This window comes from Magallana gigas, chromosome 8 (genome assembly GCF_963853765.1).
Source record: "Magallana gigas chromosome 8, xbMagGiga1.1, whole genome shotgun sequence".
In the NCBI taxonomy this organism is placed as follows: Eukaryota; Metazoa; Mollusca; class Bivalvia; order Ostreida; family Ostreidae; genus Magallana; species Magallana gigas.
Window position 1 is genome coordinate 4,773,187 of NC_088860.1, and position 26,543 is coordinate 4,799,729.

At 33.6% G+C, this 26,543-nt stretch overlaps 2 protein-coding genes across 3 annotated transcripts; one reads left to right on the forward strand and one right to left on the reverse strand.

Moving 5' to 3' along the window:
- Positions 1–838: 838 nt before the first annotated feature.
- On the forward strand, positions 839–9,099 carry LOC105330589 (uncharacterized). Its single transcript, XM_011432352.4, has 5 exons — positions 839–1,010; positions 5,335–5,516; positions 5,805–5,913; positions 6,883–7,029; positions 7,319–9,099. The coding sequence occupies exons 2-5, from the start codon at positions 5,337–5,339 to the stop codon at positions 7,660–7,662; spliced, it is 780 nt and encodes a 259-aa protein (XP_011430654.2). The 5' UTR covers positions 839–1,010; positions 5,335–5,336; the 3' UTR covers positions 7,663–9,099.
- A 142-nt stretch (positions 9,100–9,241) lies between these two features.
- Positions 9,242–15,345, reverse strand: LOC105330590 (protein SPEC3). Of its 2 annotated transcripts, none has more exons than XM_034473059.2 (5): positions 15,323–15,345; positions 15,060–15,102; positions 11,460–11,668; positions 11,022–11,097; positions 9,242–10,253 (listed from the first exon to the last, which is right to left on the reverse strand). In XM_034473059.2, exons 2-5 carry the CDS (start codon positions 15,066–15,068, stop codon positions 10,236–10,238), a joined length of 312 nt encoding a protein of 103 aa, XP_034328950.2. In that variant the 5' UTR covers positions 15,069–15,102; positions 15,323–15,345; the 3' UTR covers positions 9,242–10,235. The 2 variants fall into 2 exon arrangements, with proteins under 2 accessions (XP_034328950.2, XP_011430655.2); XM_011432353.4 differs by having other exon boundaries at positions 15,218–15,337.
- Between the last annotated feature and the right edge of the window lie 11,198 nt (positions 15,346–26,543).

Consider the following 26,543-nt stretch of genomic DNA (forward strand, 5'->3'; position numbering starts at 1 on the left):
TTGTTTAATTATCAAATCGATCATCGACCTGTGTATTGATTAATGAATCGAAAGATTGACCAATTGACCGAGTGATCTAAACATCGATCATTGTGATCTAATAATTGATAAATACTTATAGTAAACTAAATAAATAAAACCAATAAAAATCGACTGATTGATAAACTAATCATTTATTTTGGATAATTAATTATCCACGTTAGTATATTGGATGGGACGCTGGACAATTTGATTGAAGTTTTGCCTTGAATATTTAGTTTATACGATTACATCTTACATGTAGGACAAACAAATAGAATGAATTATATAGTACTAGTATTGGCAAACTGATGCCATAGATACTGTAGAAGTAGAATATAATAAAGTAGTATATATCATATATATATATATGTTTGTTATTATAAATTTTCCATCAAAAATAAGACACCGTTTATACCGTTTCGTAAACAAATCTCTAGTTGTTGAGTTGCTGATCATTTTTAAAACAATAAAACAAAGGAACACAATTTGCAAAAATATAACTCTTAAAATCGTGGATTAGTAGTTTCAATGACAACGTTCGTAAAAATGTTCATGCATGTCAGGCTAAGATGTCATCCTAATTGATAGAAAATCTTTGACATTTTTTCTCCACAAAAACATTCTGAAAATGCATCGTGACAAATCATCACAATTTCAACCAAAACGGCGAGATTTTTTTTTTATTTCATGGTTCCCAAATTTATGCAAAAAATCTAAAAATAGCTCATGGAAATGAATACTGTGAAAATTAACGTTGGTCGAAAATAAAGCAGTTAATTAAATTTCCTGACAGTATATATTTGACCGTTGAGAAGGGCTGCTTCGTCGCCGTGGGCTGACTGAATACATTACACAGTGTGTGCACATGCACGTGGTCCCTCTCTTACTCCTCGGCCATTTCTTTAATTTACTCCTGGAACTTTGAAAACCCTGTCACGTTTTAAAACTCTTGGGATTTTTTTTCATTTGACGATAACGGGTCGATAAAGGTAGGTTTAACGATGGAAATAATTCTTTGAGATGAAAATTTAAGCTTTATGCTTTTAATAATATAATTTTTTTCTTATTAGTTTTTTTTTTTTCCAAATTCGTAAACTCGGTTATCTACATTTATATAAAATAGCCATACATGTTGATTTGATTGCTTAGTTCTGTTTTTGAAGCAAAGTAAATCTATTTGAGTTCCAAAATTTATTGTAATCTTCAAAATCGTTTATCGGTGATTTTTTTTTTCATTTGGAAATCTTGGAATTGATATCATAATCGTGCTTTTTATTAATGTAACGTCGGAAATCGTTCAACAAAAAACTTCAGCGAATTTTACTGTAAGTTTGAAGTAATTAGAATTTGTGTAATGTTTGGAACGGTGCCTGTGAACATTTAGCCCTCGGATTCTGTCACTTGCACCTGTCACACCTTTGTTTATAAGCCCTGCGCTGCCTCAGCGTTTGATCGTCCTCTCTCTCTCCCTACATTATTCTGTCCGACACTCCAAGGCTCATTACGTAATTATGTCGCTAGACTCCATTAGTTTAGTTTAATATAGATAGTCAGTTTGTCTCTATTTTCTAAATGTCACATCCAGTTATGGAAAATTCATAAATCATTGTCTTTATCTCATTACTCTACCTATTCGCTATTTGTGGTTTTCGCTGAAAAACTTAATCAGAATGCTTATAGTTCTATCAACATTTGCAGGCATGATAGTGTATGGTTATGTACTTATGTAATAACATATATAATTTGTCGTTTTCATAATCTGTCAAAAAGAAAATACTGGAATATATATATACAGATCTGTATTCATCAAAGTATCTTATTTTAGAAGAATGAATATTGAATAGACTAAAGGTGAATAAATTACAAAGATTTGTGGGCAAAAAGTGGTTTCAATGTCGAATTGACTTTCTTGCTCTGAAGGTCAAAGTATACATGCTAATTCAAACCTAAACGCCCAGCTCGCCAATCTGTCATCTTCTAAGGCAAAGAGAGAGAGAGACCAGTCAATCTTCCATCAGTCTCGTAAAGTCATTGATAAAGTCATTGGGAGCAAAATGCTTCCCTGCACATACATCTTAGAACAGATGCATTGCTTTATCAATTTGAAATCTCTTGGACTGTTTTCGTTTGTTCTAGAATTGTACTCATAAAATTTTAATTAAAGTGCAATGGCCTGTCTCCCGTCGCTGACAGTAAAGACCTCTCCTGTCTTTGGAGAATGATAAAGCGCCTTTATTTGTTGTTTACAGGGGTTTTACAAAGTGCTCTGAATTTTTAAAGGAGGTCGCAATTTTTCATGTACAACCGCCGTTATATGTCTTTTCAGAAAATAAGGTATTTGTCAAACGGTTTGACAAGGGCAATTTGTACATAGAATAATTCGGTTTGTACGAGGAAGGTATCATGGCACCGCCCTTGATGTCTGATGAAGATTTTAATTGCCAGTTTCTGTATGATAATGAGATGCAAACCAGCTTGTAGATGAGGCTCTTTGATGAGAATTTGTTCCCCCGAAATTTTCCTTTGACACAGTAATACTTGAACTAATTCAGTATTTCCCTATTAATGTCCTGAGAAGATATATATATCATTTGATCGCTGATTTCTGGACGTGACTTGATTAAACGATGCAACATTTGTCAAATCAAAATTTTACATGATTAATGTTGATCACTTTCATTTATGAAAAAGTTTTTTATGAAATAATTTTAAATCGAGCAATGAATAGCTCCATATTTTCATTGGTGTAAAATAAATATTGCAATTTTGATTGTTCTCGTAACAATGTTTGAAATTATCAATTTTTATATCCTTATTGAAATGGATTAAAGCTGTTTATTGATTAACTTAAAAAACCATCTTGGCTCTCGTTGAATTAAAATATATTGATATAAATACCTCGTAGTATCCAAAAAAAAACCCATATGGATTTATAGTTTTCATTGCCTCAGGGTTGTAAATTTTGTATCTTTTTACTGATTTACCCGTAATAAAGCTACATGATTCAAATACTTTCCCAAAGCTAAAGAATTCTTTTCAAAACAAATACATCCTGTTAAAATATACTGTACAAATATTAGACAATGAGAGCAGTGCATTTGATGTTAAACGTTGCATCGAGAATCTAACCTTTATATGATTGGCTAAGTCGGGACATGTGTACTAATTCCGTCTAAGATCTCACTTAGTGAGAGCTAGTCTAGCTCTCTGCAAACTGTAGCCATTACATATAAAATCGGCATTACTTATGATATATTGATCAAATGGCGGTCACCTGCAGAGTCAGTGTATTGTTAATGGAGAAGATCACGTTATCAATCATCACTTTCAACTTGCCATTATCGGGGGGGGGGGGGGGGGGGGGGTCACGAGTTAAAAAGGGTGTAGATCAAATCTCTCACAACTTGAGCATTTCTGAGAAGATATAAATAATATCAGCACAAAGTTCGTCTATCATCTTTTTGTTTCTTTTTTTCAACTTTGGTGCTTATAGCCCCGCCTTTGAACACTTGTATCGTGAAACAGAAACTGGAATTAGGACACGGTGGGGTAAAAACAAATTCATTAATTATGTAAAGCCTTGGTAGGTACCAACCAAATGCAATCTTCTTGCGAAAAATATTAAAAATACTATTTTATAATTCAAATTTTATAGTCAAACTTATTTTGGGCAGAGGTATGCAAAAAATAATTGGAACTGGATTCTTGATTCGAATTGGAACAAATTCGTGCATCTTAAAGTGAATATAAGATTACTGTAACATGGTACGATACCACGGTATTAATATGAAATATGAATTAGAACTGGAAATGTACTGGATATACAGAACTAATTAGTATGAAAAATGTCTTATCCTGGCTCATTAAAATACATGAATTCTTAATTGTAGCGATGTAATTGGTAATTTCTAACCATTATTTCATGAGAAATGTACTTATTTCTACCGGTAGATGAGCGAGTGTAGTTTATATTTCTTTCCCTCCATTTTTCTTACATTTAACCGCAGCTTTTTGTCCGACAACAAATTGATTTATAGGCATGCAGATTATTTGCATTTTCAAGAATAATGCGAATTCATTCAGTAAAATTTACTGTTACAAATATTATCACAAACACGATTCTATATTATATTTCTTAACGAAAAGAAAATTGACTGTTATATTAATCATGTTAATATGAATAAAAGTGCACAACAGAGAGCAAATTATAATTATTGTAACTATTACAATAATTATCATTTCCTAATGAATTAATTGCAAAATCTCGGAGAAAATAATCATTTGAATTACAATAATTAAATTATCTGCACTTGATCTGTAACATCAACGCCTCTTTGAAGGGAATCAGTGTGGTCAAAAAGTAAGAGACCGTTACAATACCAGGAAATAGAATAAATTTGCATACATTTGTGCACAATCGTATCTGTCAAATAGACAGATAATGTAGGGCGTATACATACAGCGAAACCTTGAAAATCTCTCTCTCTCTCTCTCTCTCTCTCTCTCTCTCTCTCTCTCTCTCTCTCTCTCTCAAACACTGAGATTTCCTGCTTTCTCTTCATTGGAAATTGAGGATGAATGGTCTTTATCTATATATTTATGTATACAGATATTAAGTAGTTGCCTCAGAAAGTGTAGTATTTGTCGGCTTAGGATGAAGAGAGTGTTACACAGTCTCTCTCTTTAATGACAACGGTGTCAAGTTTTATGTTATTATGACAAAAATAACCAAGTCGAGAAGTTTTTATTTAAACATGCATGGCTGGCGACAACTCATGTGTTTTATAAAGACCGAATCATCTAGTGCGATTCCAATTCCAAGTTGCCTTTCCTCGTTAAATATATCACGTGACCTGCCGTTTCGCTGACCCTAACGTTATTTTTTTTTACACATGCGCTGCTTAAAAATGTCGATAGCTGTCTCTAAAGAAACTGCTGTTGTAATTATTATTATTCTCTCATGAAACTTTGAGGCGTATATATTTTTGGGGATTTAAATTCTATATGTAAAATGTCTAAGATATCCTGTTAAATATCGATGCGCTGTAAGAACCAAAATCGAGTATGATATTTCCCTTGGACTTTTGATTTTGAACACTTTTCGTTACAACCACCTGCCATACAAATGTATATTACAGATATTGATGTGAACGATTTGATGATGCGGGGTTACCCTTTAATTTCAATACCAAAAAACCAAAAGCACGGGACTAATTGAATAGGGAAAAAATTTCAAATTCAACAGTTAGAAATATGATTAATCTCTTAGTGTTACGGCGACACAGTGCTGTAGGCTCGTTTCTTACATTGCAGACATGAAGGGAGTTTACAGTGCCTTGGTGTTCTGTCTATTTCTGTCTATGGTGGCCGTGGGCCTCCAGATCGCCGCCAGTATCACCCAGGGATGGAAGATCATCGAGGGGGAGCACTTGGTCCAGAAGGCGCCCTGGGTCAGCCCCTCCCAGTTCGGCATGAATGAGAACGACACTAAGCACGTGTGTTCACGGTTTATTTACTGCAGTTACTTTATTTGTAGTCTTGTCATTGGTCGTTGATTAACAATGTTCATGGGTTTCGTTGCGAAATTGATCCACGAAATCAAATGCCCATTAAGGTATTAAATATATTCTATTGATAAGACCACTGTCTCTAAGTTCACGCATTTTTGAAAACTGTGATTATATGAAATCCTCGACAGCTGATGCACACGAATATTGATGGAAGCACGGAATTCAAATATTCCTACAATTCTGTTTCCTGACATGATTTCTTTCATATTTCAGTCGTCCATTCACATCGGAGTGTGGAAGCTGACATTCTGTGTCAGTGGTAAATGCGTTGATGTGGAAGATTACCGGCGCGATCCCACTGCACTCGTCAAATACTTCGAAGGTTCGAATCTCACATTATTTTACATATAAACTAATTTTAGCACTGTATTCATAAGAAAACTCACCAGATTTGTTTTATCCCTGGGAATGTTCTAGTCCAATTTTAAAAGTCCTAGATGACCATTATATAAATAGTGCCTGTTTGGGAGGGTAACAGTTGAAATTGACACCCCGAGAAAACCATTGTCAACCGACGCGAAGCGGAGGTTGACAATGGTTTTCGAGGGGTGTCAATTTCAACTGTTATCCTCCCAAACAGGCACTATTTATTTTGTTATACTGAATGTCTTTTTTAAAATTTTTAAGAAAATTTTACTGCTTTTATATAGGAATAACGTGAATTCTACAGCGAACCGTACGCGCATAATTTTCGCGCATGTAACATTTTTTAATGTTACCCGTTGCCAAGTGCGTTGCTAACGCTGAGGGTAATAGTAAATATTATTAACTGCGTCTTAACCAATCAGATTTCAGTATTTAACATGAAAGTATAACAAAACCATTTACAATTTTAAATTGTCCTTATCTCATGGATTAAATAGCAATATTCAAAGCCAAAACATTTGGATGGTTTTTTTTAATTTAAACAAGCGAAATCTTATCCTTAAATGTTTAGCTGGATCTTAAGGATAAAGTGCTAGTTAAACATAATTTTTATAAAATGGTGAATTGTCCAGAAACTAATTACTGAGATATGATGGACAATGAAACTAAATTAAATAATAAGCAGAAATTGCAATGATATTGGAATTTCTGATTCGTTGCCCTTTTAAAACAAGCATAGATACGGCCCACACGGTGTACGTACAGTTCATTGTTAGGTGGTTATGGCGATTTTTAGACTTTTACTCATTGAGAACTCTATACAAATATTTTAATAACAATGTCAATGCATTGAATTTACCTGAACTAAAACTTCATATCTGGGATCAACCATCATTGTTTAATTCATTGTATTTTTCTGCATCAGGTAAGCCGAGCGAGCTGCAGGCCTTGTCCGTGTTTGGCTGTATGGTGGCGGCTGTAGCCATCTTCTGCTTCTGGCCGTTATTCCAGGTTTTGGGTCAGAGGAACAATTGTTATGCTATCTATGTGTCCATTCTTCTTCTTATGTCAGGTAAGAAATTAAAAATAAAGATGGTCTTCAAAATTTAGTTGAAGTTTTTAGATATGTGATTATGTAATGTTACATAAATACAATGTACTTTTCATTGGCAAAACGTTTTTGAGTAATTCAATCTATAAGGACCTTTTCCCGTTCTTGACCGATCTGTATCCGAACACAAATGGCGTTATATCACTTTTGTTTTTTCAGTCTGAGGTCCTTCGGGTTATCAGATGAAATATGAGTTTACCATTAGATACAACAAATTGAAAAATTAAAATAATTTAATTGTCGTTTTTAGGATTCTCCTGTTTAGCATTGGCGTACATCATGTATCACACTGTTGCCGACATACAAGAAATTTTCGAGGACCGTACGGAGAAAATTAAGACAAACTTTCCGTATTCTTTCATCCTGCTCATTATTGGTTTCGCTGCTTCCTTTACCGGAAGTCTGGTTTCTTCCATCATTATCTGTAAACTGAATCAGCACATAGAGCACGAGGAGAGAATGCGGATAGAGCGGGAGAGAAACATGACCAAGGACGACATCTTCTCCCAGAAAGTCTTCTCCAAATCAGCCACCAACAAACCGGCCATCACCATGAAGAACCAGGAACAAGTGGTGTACTCCATTCATCTATAAACAATTAGGTCTTAGCTTAGTGTTGTTTTATTTTCCAAATTCAGGTTTAGATATTCTTCATATCATATTAACTTTTTGATACTTGCTTTGAGTATTTTGTCATCCTGGGGGATCGTTTTGAATTCCCAGTGATCCAAAGTTTGCAAAACTATTATACTTTGCTGAGGAGCAGGTTTTTTATTTTAAGATTTTATAAGCGTCAAAAGATCTTTTTTTCCCACACTTGTGGTTTATTTCGACTCTTTTCAAAAAAAGATTTTTTATGCTATTTTGTTAAAGTAATACATGTAAATATAGATGTATATATGGATTTTGGTTGGTTTTACAATTTGGTATAGTCGTATCTAGTCATGTAAATATGTACGTTGGTATTCACCTTGAAATACTTGCATAGTAAGCGGGAGGAACTATGTACTGAAATATACATGGCCTAGCAATTGTTGACATTGTAACCCTTGTATCGTGTACAGGGCCCGCGGCCCTAAGCGTTCGTATTTCTTCTGTAGATTAGAAAACAATATCAGAGATTTTGCTACGCGGAGGAGAGCTTTGTGATTCAAGATTTGAAACTTTAAATATATATATTTCTCGCATAATCACATTATTCGGTTTAATTGAACACTTGTATTACGTTGGGTGATAGAGGGCGAGAGTGAGCATAATGAGTCTAATGAAAAAGCATGCATCCTTTCAATTTAGTCAAGTGTAGACTGTGTATTTCTACTTTGCCTTGTAAATTAAACAGACAGTACAAATATCTTGAATGTTACAAATTGTATAGTTTTGTTTGAATTTATGTTTTGTCTAACATATGAAATAGCAGAAGAGGTGAAACCCCTTTCAAATGATGCACAACAGCTGTATTTGTTGACTATTTACTAGACTTTTTGCTGGAACTTTGCCCTATTTGCTAAGATTACACTTAAACTGTGACATGGTGTGTTTGATATGCCACTTTAGAGAGTGTTTATAACATTACGTACGCCCATGTCACACGTCTATATTGTTATGATATTGTGCAATGAAGTTAAATTTGTATAATGGCAGAGCACAGTATGATGTGGCATATATGTAACATCTGTGGTGTAATCACAATATGACTACATTTGTATTATATGTATGGCCTTTAGGTGTAATTACATTTGTACAGTACATTGCGGTAACATTTGTAATATAATGACACTCTGTGACTTGATCATAATATCAAGTACATTTTGTAGGTTGACATTGTACGATATAATTAAACTGCTCTGTCAATTAACGATGTCATTACATGTACATTTGTATTATTCAACGGTTCGCCTCTTTTCGCCGTCTAGAATTATTTTTGTGTAGATTAGTATTGATAGGGTTATATCTTACCATGTAAGAGGATAGTCATACATTGTTTTCCTATTTTTATATCTCGGTTTGAAATAAAATTCAGTGGAAATTGCATTTTTTATTTTTATTTTGTATGGAGGAGGTAAACTGATTGTTTGAAAATACATCGGTGTCAAACAGAGTAATTGAATCATCAACGTTTCCAAATTCCAAATCACATTTTTATTTTAAAAAATTAAAACCTAAACAAAGCAGCATAATTTTGATATTTTATTGGTTTATCTCCTGCACACACTCCGATATATCAATGAATGTGTATTAAGTTTCTTCAACATAAGAAACATAACCCAATTTAAATATATAAATATATATTTATTAAAGATTTTTTTTAATTTTAGATCATTTTGCGAAAAAGAAAACAAAAAACTACCCCCATCCCCCTAACCCCCCTTCCACACCCCCTTAAAACCCCCAGTAAACGCATTCACAGAAAGGCAAAACATTACTTTGAGGGGGAAAAATAATGGCTTTAATAACAGCCCAAGCTTGTTTTGTAATACAATACAGGATGAAACATCGTTATGAATAAGATGCGAATTTGATTTTTAAAAAAATCATTTTACAAACGTTACTGCTTTCTTGAAAAATCTGTTCTTCGTGATTGTCTATCCCCACCCCATACATGTACATGTTTTGTAATCATACAGTAGAGGTTAAAAAATATATCACAGATAATATGGCGACAACAAGACAAGAAAAGAATAAAAATTATAATAATCAACTGAATTATTAGAAATCCAAATCCTAATCTTTTTTTTTTTGGTAGACTTTATATTTAATGTGCAACTTAACCGAGTGCAATGAAAAAGTGTAACTTGACATATGAAGGAAACACCCCACAAAAGCGTATATATAACAAAAACAAATGCACATTAAATAACAAAAGTTAATCACAACAACCTCATATATATTGCATTGTTAATTCTAGGACGGAATTCCTGCACTTAAAGAAAATAATTATCGTTTTAATACTGGAATATATCTTTCCGGAAAGGTAGCAGTTTATACACAGCATAAACATTTGTCAAACCACGAAATAACGCACGTCATCCTGCCAATGAACCAGTCACGTCATTCGTAAACAAATGTTTATATATGTTTTATAAAACACACATTATAAGGATCATGATGTCGGATGATGGACAGTTTGCTGGCTTCTTTGATTCCATAATCCATGACTCCCGAGTTTCTTACACGTCACAGATGCACTGAAAAATAACAAAACACACAAATAAATCGCCGGTCCCTTTGTTATTAACCCCGGTCCAAACTACGAGGTAGACACTTTTTTAAATTTCACCATTCGGTAACTTTTTACAATAGCCTCATATATTTGAAAGAAAGAATTGCTTAGGGCAGAAACACACACAAAAAAAAATGGGGAAAGCTTGAAAATTTAGTTTATTTCAACAAATTCCCTCGAGGTCTCATAGGAAAAACTTTTTAGACGACCCTTTGGAAAGCGGGGTATTACACAGTTATTCATAAAGATATCGATGTGGATGTCTTCAGATTATTTAATGTTGGATTGTAAAGAAAACGCCATTAATCGATTTTATATAAGGATCTAATTTTGTTGACAACGCTACATATCTACATCGTCTGTTTACATGTTTTTGGTTTTTTTTAAATTGAAACATGGTTTGAAAAATGATATGAAAATTCCTTTTACGACAAGACACTATTAACCAGTTATCATTCTATGCTTGATAAACTCTTTTAATGTGATTTGCTTTGAGTGTAATCGAAAACGTTTCGATTCTTATACAGCGCTGCAAGTAAATATAATTAGACCAGAAAAATCGTCTCTACCAATAATTTGATATTTTGTAAAATCAGCTACATTTGTATGCTTTAAATTCCATGTCTAGTACAATAAAAAAAGAATCGATTAAAAAAATTAATTTGATCATATATGGTTGAGTGAAACGTTTAAGGGGCAAGTCAAAGAGAACAGCTCTTTAGGAAGTATTTACCAAACCAATCCAGACGAAGATCCAAGGCCAGAATAGCAGGCAAATGATTAGGTTTAGACACGTCTCCTCGTGGAATCTACAACACGGAACAAGCGTCAACTATGTGTCATGACTACCCCAAACATTTCTTTATAAAGTTGAAAGAAAATTTTAAAAAATCATTATCGATTTTCTGCTTTTAAAAACAAGCTTAAACTGGTAAAAGAGAGCAGGGTTGATTTCAATAGAAAATGACGAAGTTAAAATATCTAGTAGGTTTGTGCATTGGAAAAACTTTTGTTCTCACAGCTTGACTTACTACAGAAAAAAAGCTCAACAGGAAATTTCGGATCGGCAGACCGTATATAACCGATTTTTTCCCCATGAGCTACTGCTCTCTAGCCCATCCATCAACCGAGAGGGGATGGGGTGGTGGGGGTACCGGGGTGGCACACTTACCTCTTTTTTCGCTGTTCCACCACGGTGGTCCCCCCTCCCTGAACCACCACCACGTTAGACTGTTGCTGCATCATTGGTTGGCCGTAACCATATCCAGGCTGTGGCTGACCATAACCAGGCTGTGGCTGACCATACCCCCCGGGCGGAGGGCCGTAGCCCCCTGGAGGAGGGGGAGGGCCCTGCTGGCCGTAAGGGGGTGGGTAGGCTGGCTGAAAAATAAAATTATGATTTGATTGGAGCATATTTTTATTGTACTAATTTACAATTGGGATTGGGCAGAAGTTCTGTCACTTAGGTCAACCCTTTCATTTAAAATCATGTGTATCATTTTATTTCTTCTTCTATGAGAGAGAAATATAAGAATATTTTCTGGGATGTATTTTTAATTTGTTCTTTCGAATTTGGCATGGTGAATGTTCCTATTATAAAAATTCCTACCCAAATCTGATTTCCAATGAGTGACCTTCCTAACTTTTGTACACATAGCACACATTTTCATTCGGTTTTCCGCTAATGAATATTCTTTATTCTACTTCAATTGTATTTTTTAACATTTCTTCACAGTGTACCGAGTTTTAGAATTTTAAGCTCTACTCGTGTTACAGACAAATGCATTACGGGTTTTAAAGCGTGCTTAGCAACAAGCAAACCAGGACGTTATACACTGTTAAAGAGACGTCAAGTAAATCAACCGTCTAAAGGACTACGGAAACCCGCAACAATCATAATAAAGCCAGGCTGCTCTATTTTAAATACAATATTTTTGTTAGCTGACATCGACATAAAAATATTATCAGTAAAAGAATGCGAGTTATCAATGTATCTTTTTAAGTACATGTATATGACGAAAATGTTGCGTTGTTAAAAAAACCACTTTTAATTGAACTTTTTAGATTTAAATGAATGAAAAAAAATCTGCGATGTTCGATACCTTATATGCACCACCAAAGAAAATCGTTTATTACTTGAGTTTGGCTTGACAGACCTTGTGTACGTTCCAAGCCTTTTCATTCTCCGTATATGTGTGTACCGACATTTAAATGTTTTAAAATAAGTAACGGTAATGTTTAAATGATCAAACATGCTTTAGAATTTTATGTGTAAATTGTGTACGTTCCAAGCCTTTTCATTCTCCGTACATGTGTGTACCGACATTTGAATGTTTTAAAATAAGTTACGGTAATGTTTAAATGATCAAACATGCTTTAGAATTTTATTTGTAAATCATCAATCAATATTCCATATGATCTGAATTCAATCAAAATGCTTTATTTGGTGGTTCATGAAAGTATCAAGGTATCAAGCGTATAAAAAAAAAAACTAAAAAAAAACCAAAAAAACAAGGGCACCGCTAAGTGGAGCATCCCCTCGCGACATGAGTAATTGTATGTAGGGATGCATTATTTAGGAATATATAGTTATGTTAATGAGAAGACCACATTCTACTAACCCTCCATTACTGCAAAAACTACATGTTCTTTACCTGTACTAGATCCAAATCCAAAAAATATCAAGTTGTTGATTTGAACTGCTTCCTTTCACTTTGTTTTCAAAGAAGTGAAGCGGAAGATAGATAACTCTTACTCAGAAATTTCGATTGATAACTCGTATACAAAGTTGATTATGACATTGATTTAATGAAATAATAATTTGTAATAGTATTAATGGTTTGGAAATGCACATGCATTTTTTATTTGTTATTTTACAGAAGTGTGCAATCTATGATAAATAGTTTTAGTTTTGAACGAATTTTGTCATAATGTATGCCCCCCCCTCCTTTGCAATAAAGTATAATTTTACCTAAGTTTTTGCATAAAAATTTGACCAATTAATATGACATTGCATTTGTTTTAATCTTTTTCAATGAGACATATTTGTGCAAATGTTGAGGAAATTCTATTGGAAGGTTTTTTTTATTTACTAGAAAATTGAAATGGAGTGCACACATACATACACACACACATACACACACACATACGAACACACACACATACATACGAACACACACGCACGGTAGCGATGCTATACCCCCTTCGCAACAAGTTGCGCGAGGGGATAAAAAAGTTTTTATAAGTAAAAGTCGCTTAATCATATAATAGTACTTAATTGACTTCTTAAAGTGACATTGGAAATTGAGATTTTGATCACAGAAATAAGAAGACGTGTCATAAATCATGATTTACAAGAGTTCTCGTGCAGCTTCATTGATTCATCGGAAGCTGGCTTGTTTGCGATTGTTTGTTCTTCTATTATTACGTTATTGCGATTGTTGTCTAAAGTTATTGAAATGCCAAAATGATGTTAGTTCACGAAGAAACTGATTTTTACTAAGATGTCGCTTGCTCAGGCAGAATGACACCCATTTACAATGTTCGGCATTTGCGTAATCATGCAATTCAGGCGAAGTTGCTTAAAATGCTTCCTTTGGTGGTTCATCGAGATATGAGCGAAGCGAGCATTGCTAAAAGAGTACATTGCCTGCGTTAATTGTTTAAGACTGACATTTAGGTTTCATTTATTAGGCTTGACAGAAGTACTCTTTTCATATGTCCCTTTTGAAGGTCAACTTGGCATATTGGTACATGTACACTATTTCCAATTTGAAAACATAAGACGGCTTTGTTCGATTTATTTTGTAAGCAATGACTCTTGAAAACAACTCGAACATTATAGTGTACATAATATGAAATATAATTTTAATTCAATAAACGCATTTTTTCAAAAGTGGACGAAACAGATCTAAATTTGATTTGATAAATATGTAGAATAATCGATTATTTTAAGACAAAGAGGTGAATATTACTCGGTGGTTGTAAATTTTTTATAATAAATCCAGAAAATATCAAGCGCATTAATCGATAAATGCAGCACGGTAATGTTTACTTTGCGGGTATTGACCTTGAGTTCCCTGGATAATACGTGACTAATCAAACTTGAAAATCTGTTCATTTATTAGAATTAACAGCCTTTGGTTCGCTGTATATCGGCCTAAACTATTGCATATGTTTTCATTCTTATCAGAGTTAACTGGTTAATTTTATCCAGATAAAATTAAATTCATATTAAACATACCCTTATATACATATATTTGAGCGATGGATGGAGACATATCAATGCCCTATACAGACTCACAAAGGACAAAGCTGTCACCAATATTGAGTTTATGACCGAAATGTGTTTCCGTAGAGGAAAACTTTGAATTGGCCTGCATTTAAATTGCGCTTTGACATGCTACGCTGACCTTTTTGTCAAATTTCTTGCTAATCGGAAAATCTTTTAATTTGTTTAACTGAAATCACGAAAAACTGAATACTTCCTGAAGTAGAATATTTGAATATTTGGTATCAATAATTGAAATATTTTCATTTTTTTTTTAAATTCAGTATAAGGGTTTTCAGAAAAAGAGAGTCTCAATTTATTTATAATCAGTTTACCGTATTAAATATGAGATATTTGTTTAATTGATAAATTATTAAGATTGTTTATTTGGGCAAAACATCCGCTCTTTTACATTTTCAACCATCATACATTGCATCCCCGAATTCTAAACAATCTAAGAACAAATTCGATTACATCCCGAGGAGAAAATATGATACTTACATCGGCCATTTTCAGTCACTACTTTCCGAAATTTGTATGTTAGCTGTAATTTAAGAAAACAGAAGAATGTTTTTAAATTCTTTAATCTATAAATTAATATAGAAAACAGAAAATTCGGGAAATGTACAAAATGAATAAAATATACTATCAAATATTACCTGAGAGAGAAAAGAGGACCCGGCCACTACCCGAGGACAACTTCGCCAAATGTGTCGGTGGTATTTAATTTTTAAATGTACAGTAAATATTCAGTCTTTACTCACCCCCAGTCAATGTTACACAGACTTCACTGGTCTGCGATCATCAGTTATTTTAAATACACTGTGCTGTGGTTCCAAGATATGTTTGTTTGTTGCGCCCCGCACCCCTGTTTTGGAATAGCTTTGTCAGCAATGCTGCATGTATGAATGTTTAATTTTTCAGCATATAAGGTAGAGTGAGTTTGACAAAAGGTATAAGAACAGCGCATATTTCGTTTGTTGAAGGTATACCTTTTAGTTTGCAGGAATATATTTCTGCAGTTTTGTGGATACCCTTAATGTTTTTGGCAGTGTCCTCATGCCTGACTGTTTAGCTATTGGATGCCCTTACTGTTGATACCACAAACTATTTGTCTGTAAAATGTCCTCATGTCTGACTGTTTTACCTTGAGGATACCTTTCGTAGAGATACCCCGACTGTTTTGGGGAGCACACTTTATGTTCATGGTGAACCTATTCACCTGTGGACCCTAAACCAGAGGGGCAGTTGGACAAAAAATCAATACAGAGTTCACTCTCAATAAGCATCGTCCACCTACAAAGCAGATAACGGGATGGTCTTTGTCTGACTGACACAATGTACATGTATTTTATACGTATGGTATATAGACCTTCATTTTAAATATATTATTTTTAAAAAAGTCGACGTCACTGCATTACAAGCAGTTCAGAAGAACTTGATTAGGTCTTTTTTTCCCTTTTTTGGACAAATTATGTCCGTTTCTTTTGTTTATTGAAACAACAGCACATAAGTAGACATATAAAAGCTGTGAAATTGGTCAAGATCTGATACACCCTAAATTTAATTTGTTTGTAAACTTGAGCTAATGAATACCTCGTTTACAATGCTCTAATGCTCTTATTTTAATACATTAAACAAACTTTTAAATAATCCGCGATAAAATGGATATCGTCCATGTAACTGGCATGTACATGTATACACTGAGTATTCTGTCTGCAATATAGAACGGGACTGGGTCTTCACTGTGAAAAAGAACACCTTAAAGACTTCTAAATTAACTTCGGAATCGGCATTTTTTATGTAAAGAGGCATTGTCCGTCACATCTCAAAAATGAATAAACCATGTGTTCTTTGTTAACTTTTTGGTTCAAAAATCCTTTTAAATGCCGAAATCGCACCCTAGTTTTGTACCCTAGGTCACAGATGAATAAAACAGACCAGGCATGAATAATTGTACAACGATGATGGATATTTAAAAAGAATGCAAATCATACAAACGGAAAAAATAAATGCTTAGTTTTAAGGTTCAGTGCGATGGATCGACTGATAATAGAAGTTACCAAGGTGATGACCCGTATATTTTTGGAATGACCCCGAGCAGAGACGTGCTATCACCGATGTGCACAAGTGCATGTATCTGTTTACATACACTTGTTTCTTACCTGATCAGGCAATGTTTAAAGGGAATGAATAAATTGAACGTCTCAATCGAACAATGGCGGAATGGCCGCTCATGTTGTATTTTATTTTGACACCACGGGCTTTCTTGACGGGAAAAATCGTAGTGTCCTGGAAAAGTCTTAAGAGAATACCTGGTTCATGTTTCTGATTGAAAATTTACATAAAATTTTTTTTAGTGAAGGATCATTTCTTAAGAATTAAAGAGACATGTCATATTTTTATTCTTTCAAAAAATAGACAAATAAGAAAATGCCTTTTTTCGAAGATATCAGATAGAATAATAAAGTATGTGTCAACGTGCAATCTTAAAAAGTTATCACTTAAAATTGCTTTAAAAAAATAAAGCTCAATTTATTGTAATGTGATTACATGTTTTGATGTATTATAATATTAAATAAATATATAATTTGTTTAACTTTTTATGTGTTATTTTTGTGGAATTGTAATGTATACATAAAAAATCTTTAGTATTTTGAAGTCATATTCTTGACCATGGTGGCCTCATCTCACTTCGAATTTTTTTTTTTCGATTTTGGGACTTTTCAATTTTTCGATTCCAAAAATCACTTGTATATATCAAATAAAATGACATATAGGCCAGTATTTGTGGCTTTACAGAGAGCATATCAATTTTTGTACCACTTCTTGATTTTAGACCATACACAATAAACTCTTAGGTTCTTGTTCTCATAATGTATAGTGATAGAATAAAAAGTTTCAGTCGTTGTCCCAGTATTGAATGATTTTCTTTCTTTATCATCTTTAAATTTTATTTTCAGTTTATATCACTTTTTATAATACGATATATATACATGTACTTTATATGCGTTTATTTACAACCAGGGACATGTTATAAGTCTGTCCCAAGTTATTGCTTCCATCACTTTTTTATGATTTTAATAAAAATACACATACCTGTGAAAGAAGTACCGTTGAAATGAATGAAATGGAAAATATCCAAGATATCTTCATTAACAAATTATCCCTTTTCACTCAAAAAATTTCACAGGAACGAAAACAAATTTCTTACGGAGATTTATAATGGGAAATGTTTACATCTTTTCTCCATTCGGAAGTACTCGGGACACCTCGCGCATTTTTTCAACCTTATCATCCGGGCTTATTAATGGCTGATGCAATGCAAAATCCTTGTAGACTTTCTATTTTGTGATGTGTACTGAAACATGAAGCGATAGAGGGGGCGTTTCAAAACAGGTAGTCTGGACATTTTTCATATTAATGGATGAACATAGTTGGAGCACAAAGGTATATATTATTATCGAAATATCAAGCGAAAAGTGGTGGAAGCAAAAACTCGAGACAGAGTAAAGCATCTATCGAAAGTCTCACCTAACGCGGTTTCAAAGGTTGCAATCTCTTTGACTCTTTGCGACACCAATATGTAAACCTTGGTTATTTTAGTAATAGACAACAAGGTTTGTGTGGCCCAGTAACTTTTATCTTTGGTGGTAATTCAATCAATAGATAATATAGATGTTATCGATCAATAAGTAAATAAATAGCTCTGTAACATATATTAATAAAAGGAACATTGAATATATTGTATAATTATACAATGTATTTATAAACCATAAACATCAAATATTAAATAAACTGTGATACATGAATATAGTAATACACTATACAACACTTGTATATTTCACTATATATTTGCATATGAATTTGATTCAAAGTGATCTCTGCTAAACCTATTTATGATATAATAAAAATGAATTATCTACATATTTATTTATTTATTAATATACTGAAATACTGACTTACCAAAATTATGGAATTTAAGCGCTGACTGATAAACCTAAGTTTTAAGGTCAAGTAGGTAACTGCTGTTGTAAATGAATTAACCATGCAATTTGTTGAATATTAATAAGCTATAATTAAATCCAAATCTCAAAGACTGAACAACTAAAATAGAAAACTATATAGACTAAAACCAAACATATCAGATCTTGAAATCCCTGATATACCTTCTCCTACCTGGACTCTGAGCAATATGAAGAAGACCTTTAGAGTCAAACTAGTCTATCCGGTCAGTCATATCACATGATGAATTGACCAATCGCTCACCAAACTTTTTATCTGAATATTGATATGAATTCAATAAATTGACAAAATACTTAATAAATACCCTTATAAAACTCTCGTAATTAATAATCTAAGTAAAACTTTTATTAACATACATTGTTTTCTATATTAGAAGTAAATACATTTAAAAACATAACTTTTAAAGTTTAAACGGGTATTTTGCTTTGTTACAAATACACTTCGTCTTAGTTTTCCTGCTCATATATAGGGACTCAACGTTACGCAGGCAGGGATGACCGCACACCTACGCAACTCAACAGGTATCAACGTTAACGCAAGCGGAGATGACCGCACACTTGCGCCAACAACGCAACCTAACACAAGCAGGGATGACCACACACTTGCGCTAGAAAGGCCACAACACCAGCAGGGATGACCACACACACTAGTGCTCCTCCGCAACCACCACCAATACAAGCAGGGATGACCGCACACTTGTGTTACTGCGATACAGAGCAGGGATGACCACTTATTCTGTATTGTAGGTTAGATCACACGAAGATTAGATAGAATAGGTATGTCCACACACTTCTTCTAGCTGTATGTGTCTAGGTTTGACCCCAATTAGTCGCTTTAAGCTAAATCGCTAAAGACACTGTCCCTGTATAAATGTACCGGCCTAAAATAATTTGAAGTATTTTAAAATAGAAAACCAAAAATAAACAAACTATCTAGACCTAACCCCAAAAATACTTATACATAACTTATTTACATAGAATATTTTATTGCATATATTAAAGTAATTAGCAAACTCATTGGTCATTATTGGGAACATTAATTACATAATCAAAAATCAAGATATCAAAGGGCAATAACTCTAACTAAAAATACATTAATAAGCTGCCCGCTTCAGGTCTGACGCAAGGAAATGACTCTAACTAACGTGGGGGGGGGGGGGGGGGGGGGGGGGAGGGCAGTATGCTTATGACTCAATCTCTCAAGTTTCATTTAGGAACAATTATCTTTCCTGTGAGAAAAAGTGGGGGGGGGGGGGGGGGGGGCTGAACCCTCTATAATACTATATGCCTAATGGTTAGGGCTTACTTTGCAAAAAAAAATGGGGGGGGGGGGTTAAAACACCCCCCCCCTCCCCGATTCCGACGCCTTCATGTCTGACGCAAAGAAATGACTCTAACTAAAAATACATTAATAAGCTGCCCGCTTCAGGTCTGACGCAAGGAAATGTCTCTAGCTAAAAATACTTTATATAAGCTGGCCGCTTCAGGTCTGACGCAAGAAAATAACTCTAACTAAAAATACATTAATAAGTTCAGTCAATTGTAGTTCCATATATAAAAAGACAATTTCTTTTCTTTCTTCCTTTTTTGGCACCTTATTTTAGGCCTATAGTATTGATTTTGGACTCAGTGGCGAGGAGAATTACTACTTTAGTGGAATTGTCACACTAGTTTCAATGGAACTATGTTTTTAGATGCGCATGATGCAACTTCCTGGATGGTGCCTGTTTGACAGCATGTGGAACCCACGTGTACTTGGGGGTAAGTATGTTTACTCTCAATTATCTCTCTTAGAAGCCGCATAAGGCGTTATTTTTCTGATATAAAATTTTTCTTGGAGCATTTAACTCAAATTTCTCTTTCATGAATTATATGCCGAGAGTATAGTTAATTAAATAACTGAATTAAACTAAATTCCTTGTGTGAGACCTTAATTCAGATGTAGAAGGATTTTTACGAGGCGTTTGAATATTATCATCATTTAACGTACATTCAACTGAAATCGTCTTTCGTATTTACAGCTGTTTCCTTTGTAAAAAGGGACGTGCTTGATGCCGGAATGGCAAGAAGGCGGAAAACTCTAACCGACCCATCCCATTTTTTGTAATATACAGACCTTCCTCCTGCATTTTTTGACTTAAAATGCCACCAATGCACACGTTCTTTAAAAAGAACGAACTGCATCAACTTCACAGTACTTCTTCTATAGTTCTACCATTTCCTATAGATGTTCTGGAAAGGCAAATGCCACAGTTTTTGCTCGGCGTGATTTTTTTAACGTAACACCTGTCTCGGGTAACACAGAGTGAATGATTTGTGAAATATTATTCCAAAATGGAATTCTGCTTAAAATCAGTGTTAATAAATGCCGTTAATTTTAAAAAAGAAAAAGGGTGTCCACAGATGGAATCGAACAAGGGCACAAAAATATCATTTCTACCATCGACAGCGGTTTACTGCTGAGCTATATTACAGAACTTACATTTCCCGATGTAAATTAGACCACTATGATAGAAATCAGTTTCCAACATGTTTGTCTTTTTTTTTATTTTTGCAAAATTCGATCGCAGGGCCGGGATGCCCCTTAAAAATATATTTATTTATTAATTGTTTATTTTTTTCCTTTGAACAAAACCTATGAAAATATTTAGGATTTTTTAGGGGCGGGCCGGTCATTAAGGATATCTGGCCAAAAACCATGCAGAAATATACCATTTCACTGAGAAAATGCTGTTTTAGCCAACTTTAAATAATAAAATAAAATTGCAAGAGCAATATGATATGTTCAAAATTCAATTTCGAAAAATTAAGAATTATGTACGATACAAAATAACAAAAAAACATTGATTCTCAAAAATATGCTTGACCTTGTGAATACATGAATGTATGCAGCAAATCTTTACTCCTTTAAATTGGACTTTTTATTTGGTACATAACATTGGGTTAAGTTAAAATCGAATCAGATTAAACATTTCAAACAAATTGTAATAATCCATGCATATAAAAAAGGCCTAAATTATTGATTATTTTCCATCCCCCCCCCCCCCCAAACCCCAAAAAAGCCAACGAAAGAAGACTTACTCTCCCACCGTATGAAACATTGGGATGATCTTAATATATATGTACATGTAAATATATTATGTCTTTTGTTTTACTTCAAAAAAAAAAAGATTATCCGATACGAAATCTTGTTCGCTCACTAGATGATACAATGCAAACAGGCAGTATCAAACCATCTTCCCAATGGTATCAACCAGTTTAATAAAATTTAGTGAATGCTTACTCATGAGATTAAAACTGGTTTGATCGTTATTCTGTTTTGCCGGTAGCTGTATTTTTATAGAAGAATGTGAGAAAAACTACTTCGTAGTTGCAAATACAGATAAAAACAAAAAACGCACAAAGGAAATCTCCGAGAATGATGGTGCAGCTATAGTATTCACTGACGAAGAAAGATAACTCAGAGATATGCTGTAATTTTTCGTTGTGAACATCGACTGAGCCGCCAGAATGATAATTTGATTCACTTGTAAAGAATCGAATCTATTCTCACGGTCACAAAATATCTCAAACAAGCTGATATAATATTTATATTTAATACACTTTTAATAATTGATGATAAATCAACACTAGAGACACGATAGGTTTGCATTTGTGATTGTGTGTTACAATCCAGTCAATTTAATGTAGATCAAAGACGCACCACCCACCTGTAACTGGCAGTATACATCGAATGTGTTTGTATTAAAACCCTTTGATATCATAGGTGTGAAACATTTTCGGTTTTTATAGAATTGGGGTTCATTGGGGTATCATTGGGGTTCGTTGGGGTAAAAAGACGCACCGCTCTTGGCCTCTTTCTAAAGGAAAGAAATAAAATGTATTTTGGCTGTACTGTCTATAATATTTTTCAAATGACTTACGGAATAAACACCGAACAGGAAAAAAAAAAACAATGGAATGCTTAGATGTTTAAATGTAAATATCGAATAAGGATGAATTTAAACGAAAACAAACAAACAATCAAGCAAAAATCCACACACACAAAAATAATTAAAAGGAAAAATCATATTTAGTTGAAAAAAAAGTCAGTGTCTTCTGTGATTTTTGTGATTTATTTTTTTTATTTATATTTGTATTGCAGCTTTTCTGTGTGTCAGGCCTTTTTTAAAAGCAAGGATTATTACAATATGTTTACTAGAGTTTATAAAAGGTGCTCAGCCAGGTAGGACTTGTATTGTATACGAGTGACCGTCACTGTGACCGATTTATTGGTAGGACTTGCATTGTGTACGAGTGACCGGTAACTGTGAACGATTTATTGGAACTATCAACTCATCGCCGGTCGAAACAATCATTTCCATATCGCTGTATCAAATGATTTATTTGTGTATTTTAAATAATTCACTAAAATTTCAATGCCAGAAATTAAGTTACAAGCGAGATACTGAGGGAAGAAGTAAGAGTGCTATGTAAACAAAGCTCGAGACTTATGTTTGTTTACAAATAATGTAAAGAAATGAAATTATCATTTCTTTGGCAAAATAACCTATGACAACAAGATAGATGATTTTATTTGTTCCAAAATACTTTTATCAACAACAAAAAGCAACATTACAGTGAAAATTATACCAATACAACACATGTAAACAAGACTCGAGCATTGTTTACAAAACAAAGAATTCTAACTTCTGTAAATTGCTTGTAACTCTATATTTGAATTTAAATTTTTGGCAAAGCATCAAAAACATCAATATTAATCATTAAAGACAATAAAAATGAAAAAAAAAAATTGAAAAATTTGAGCTCAAATTGTGTCCAAGTCCCTTTAATTAACAATATGACAATGAGAGCCGAATCTATGTTATATACCTGTATTTGGAGTATTGCATAACAAATAAAGATTGGGGCAATAAAATAATTTAAAAATTTAGAAAAATAACCCAGAGGGTAGCATTATTTTGTGTATTAAATTGCAAGATATAACATACATGTACTACAAAACTTCAGTTTATAATGATGACGTCATACACTTGTATAGTACAACTGAAAAAATCTAAATATTTTTATCTGTATTTTGTTTATTGTGTTCGATTTAATAAATGGTATCGAAACAATTTCATAAAAGGTATATATATATAATGTATTTTACAAGAAAGCGCAAAAACATGCGCAATGAAAACTTAAAGGTATACATGTATGTGGCGTATTTTTTCATGCTAAAAAATATTTGATTGATTTATAAAATATTAAATATGTTATATAAAGATAGATCTTCACAATAAATTACGCAGTTTACATCAATCGGGTAAAAAAGACATAGAAATTAATAAATAATTGTTATAATCATTGGTCCACAATAAATGCATCATTTGAATAAACCCCGCCTTAAATCGGTCACGTGATACCACGCTCAGTCTATCACAACAACAGCGGCGACGACGAGAAAGATGGGTATACCGTTAAGTTTGACCGATTTGGCAAAGAAAGAAAAACAAGACAGACTGACAAAGATAGGAACAAAGGGAAGATTGTCATCGGAGACCATGTAGAATGATGGAATAGGAATTAAAGCCGAATTAAACTTAAGTTTTTCTCATGAAGTTGTATGGGGGCTTTGCTTGTCAGGTTCGTACGTGCTCCATGTGTTCCATGTTTTTACTTTATAAGTTAGAAACCACAAGTGGATTTTTTTGTTTAGAGGAATTTTTGAATAAATAAACACTCTCAGTACATGCATCCCTCAGGGAGAGGGGGTATTCACTCATTTAATCGTGTCGTTGATGCTAAAATCGTGATTCATCTTTGTTACACATAATTAGCGATTTATATCGTTCTACATTAATGAATAACGGAATGATAATGCTTCAGGTTACATCTGATATAGGAAATAATCTATTTTTAAACATGAAAAACGTGATTCTAATTTGTAAACAAACTTTTCTTCCATCGTGTTTTCAATAATAGGTTTTCCCGCACTCATGCGCAGTGGCGTTAAAAATGGCGGATCAATATTACACAACATGATTCATATGGGGTTTTCTCGAAATTCCTGTTGGAAAAGTTCGAGAATTCATATTATAAAAATATGCGTAATTTAAATACATGTGCGTAATTCAAATACAGATTAGAAACTACTTGCCATGCAAAATAACATATCGTTGATTTTAAAATTGATAACAATCGATAAAACCAACTCCTTACAGTACTTTGATTTATATCTGATGTTTACTGGAGAGGGCTACAATTCCATAGGATCTCCGTTATGGTGCAAAATTAATTTGTTTTATGCGGCTGACTTTGATCTGAAAAGATCGTTTTTATATTTGACTTTCTTAAGATAAAATGATTTTAAAAATTTTAAATTCAGGTTGAAAAAAAGAACTAACCGTATATAAATCAAAACCTATGGTGGCATATCTCTGCCCCTTGTGTGCAAGTTATTTTTCTATCAAATATGGCGACATGCAAGATATATATGTTGACATGCAAGATAATTATGTCAACATGCAAGATACATGTAACTATGTCAACATGCACCATAACTATGTTGACATGCAAGAAAATTGCAATCAGATAAGAATTATACAAAATCTCAAAAAATCTCAAATATCGCCTACCTGTGACATCCAAGATACTAAATGCTACCTTTAATGTCAACATGCAACTTATTTATGTTAACATGCAAGATAAATATGCTGAAATGCAACTTATTTATGTCAACATGCAACTCATATATGTCGACATGCAACTCATTTATGTCGACATGCAACTAATTTATGTCAACATGCAACTTACGTATGTTGACATGCGAGATGAATATGTTGACATGCAACTTAGTTATGTTAACATGCGAGATAAATGTGTTGACATGCAACTTATAAGTTGTATGTCAACATAACTAAGTTGCATGTCGACATAACTAAGTTGCATGTCGACATAAAGAAGTTGCATGTTAACATAAAAAAGGTGCATGTTGACATCAATAGGTAGCGTATCTCGCATCTTGGATGTCACCTGTTGGCGATATTTGAGATTTTTTATAACTCTTATTTGATTGTAGTTTTCTTGCATGTCAACATAGTTATGTTGCATGTTGACATAACTATCTTGCATGTCAACATCTTTATTTTGCACGTCGACATAATTAATAGAAAAATAACTTGCACACAAGGGGAAGAGATATGCCACCATAAAAACCAGATACATGTAAAACACATCAGCATGTTTACCAGTCGTCATTTTCAGCAGCCATGGCAGTTCTCGCATGATTTTATGGGATATACGCTTGGAGTTGTGATGGGCTTGATAACGTGAATGTCAGTGTAAATAGGCGATCTTACCTCGTTCTATCACTGAGACATCATTTTGTGAAACGGAGCACAACAAATCTTATTATGCAGATCAGACATGTCTTGCTTTGTCGTTTCTACAACATAATTTTGTTTAAATATAGTAATAAATACGCGAGGGAAAAGAAAGGACACAATTTTCTAATAAAATTAAAGTAGTTTAAACGTGTATATGTTAGCAAAGTTAGGTGCAACACAGGGGGAGGATATTGTCTAAAACGTAATCGTATCGAGTCAAGAAGATAATTTCCTGTGTTCTCCTATTGGTCATAATTACAACAAAGAGGGCTTTTAATTGACAGACCAGAGATTTAACATCGTCAGTTTCAAATTTCAAGGTTATACGTCTGTTCATAAACTGGTGCAAGAGATAAATATCATAAACCTCCTGATGTCAAAATATGGTTTTTGTCCTATTTTATTTAACTTGACGGTGTACGTTTCGGTATTGATAAAGGATTTAGATTTCCTTTAGTTTATTTTCAAATTATCTCAGATTGTCACAAAAACACAAACTCTGGAGTACTGACTATATTATTTATTTGTGGCGCTTTGGCCGCAGTGATAATTGCGGGGACTACCGACGGAGCAGGTAAATGACGGCCCAA

Bases quoted from the DNA above. Each gene is read 5' to 3' on its own strand.
- LOC105330590 (XM_034473059.2), bottom strand. The intron at 11,098-11,459 runs GTAAGTGTGCCA...TCCGTGTTGTAG, and splicing joins GTGGAACAGCGAAAAAAGAG to ATTCCACGAGGAGACGTGTC.
- LOC105330589 (XM_011432352.4), top strand. From the start codon at position 5,337: ATGAAGGGAGTTTACAGTGCCTTGGTGTTCTGTCTATTTCTGTCTATG. The intron at 5,517-5,804 runs GTGTGTTCACGG...TTCATATTTCAG, and splicing joins ATGAGAACGACACTAAGCAC to TCGTCCATTCACATCGGAGT. The intron at 5,914-6,882 runs GTTCGAATCTCA...TTTCTGCATCAG, and splicing joins ACTCGTCAAATACTTCGAAG to GTAAGCCGAGCGAGCTGCAG.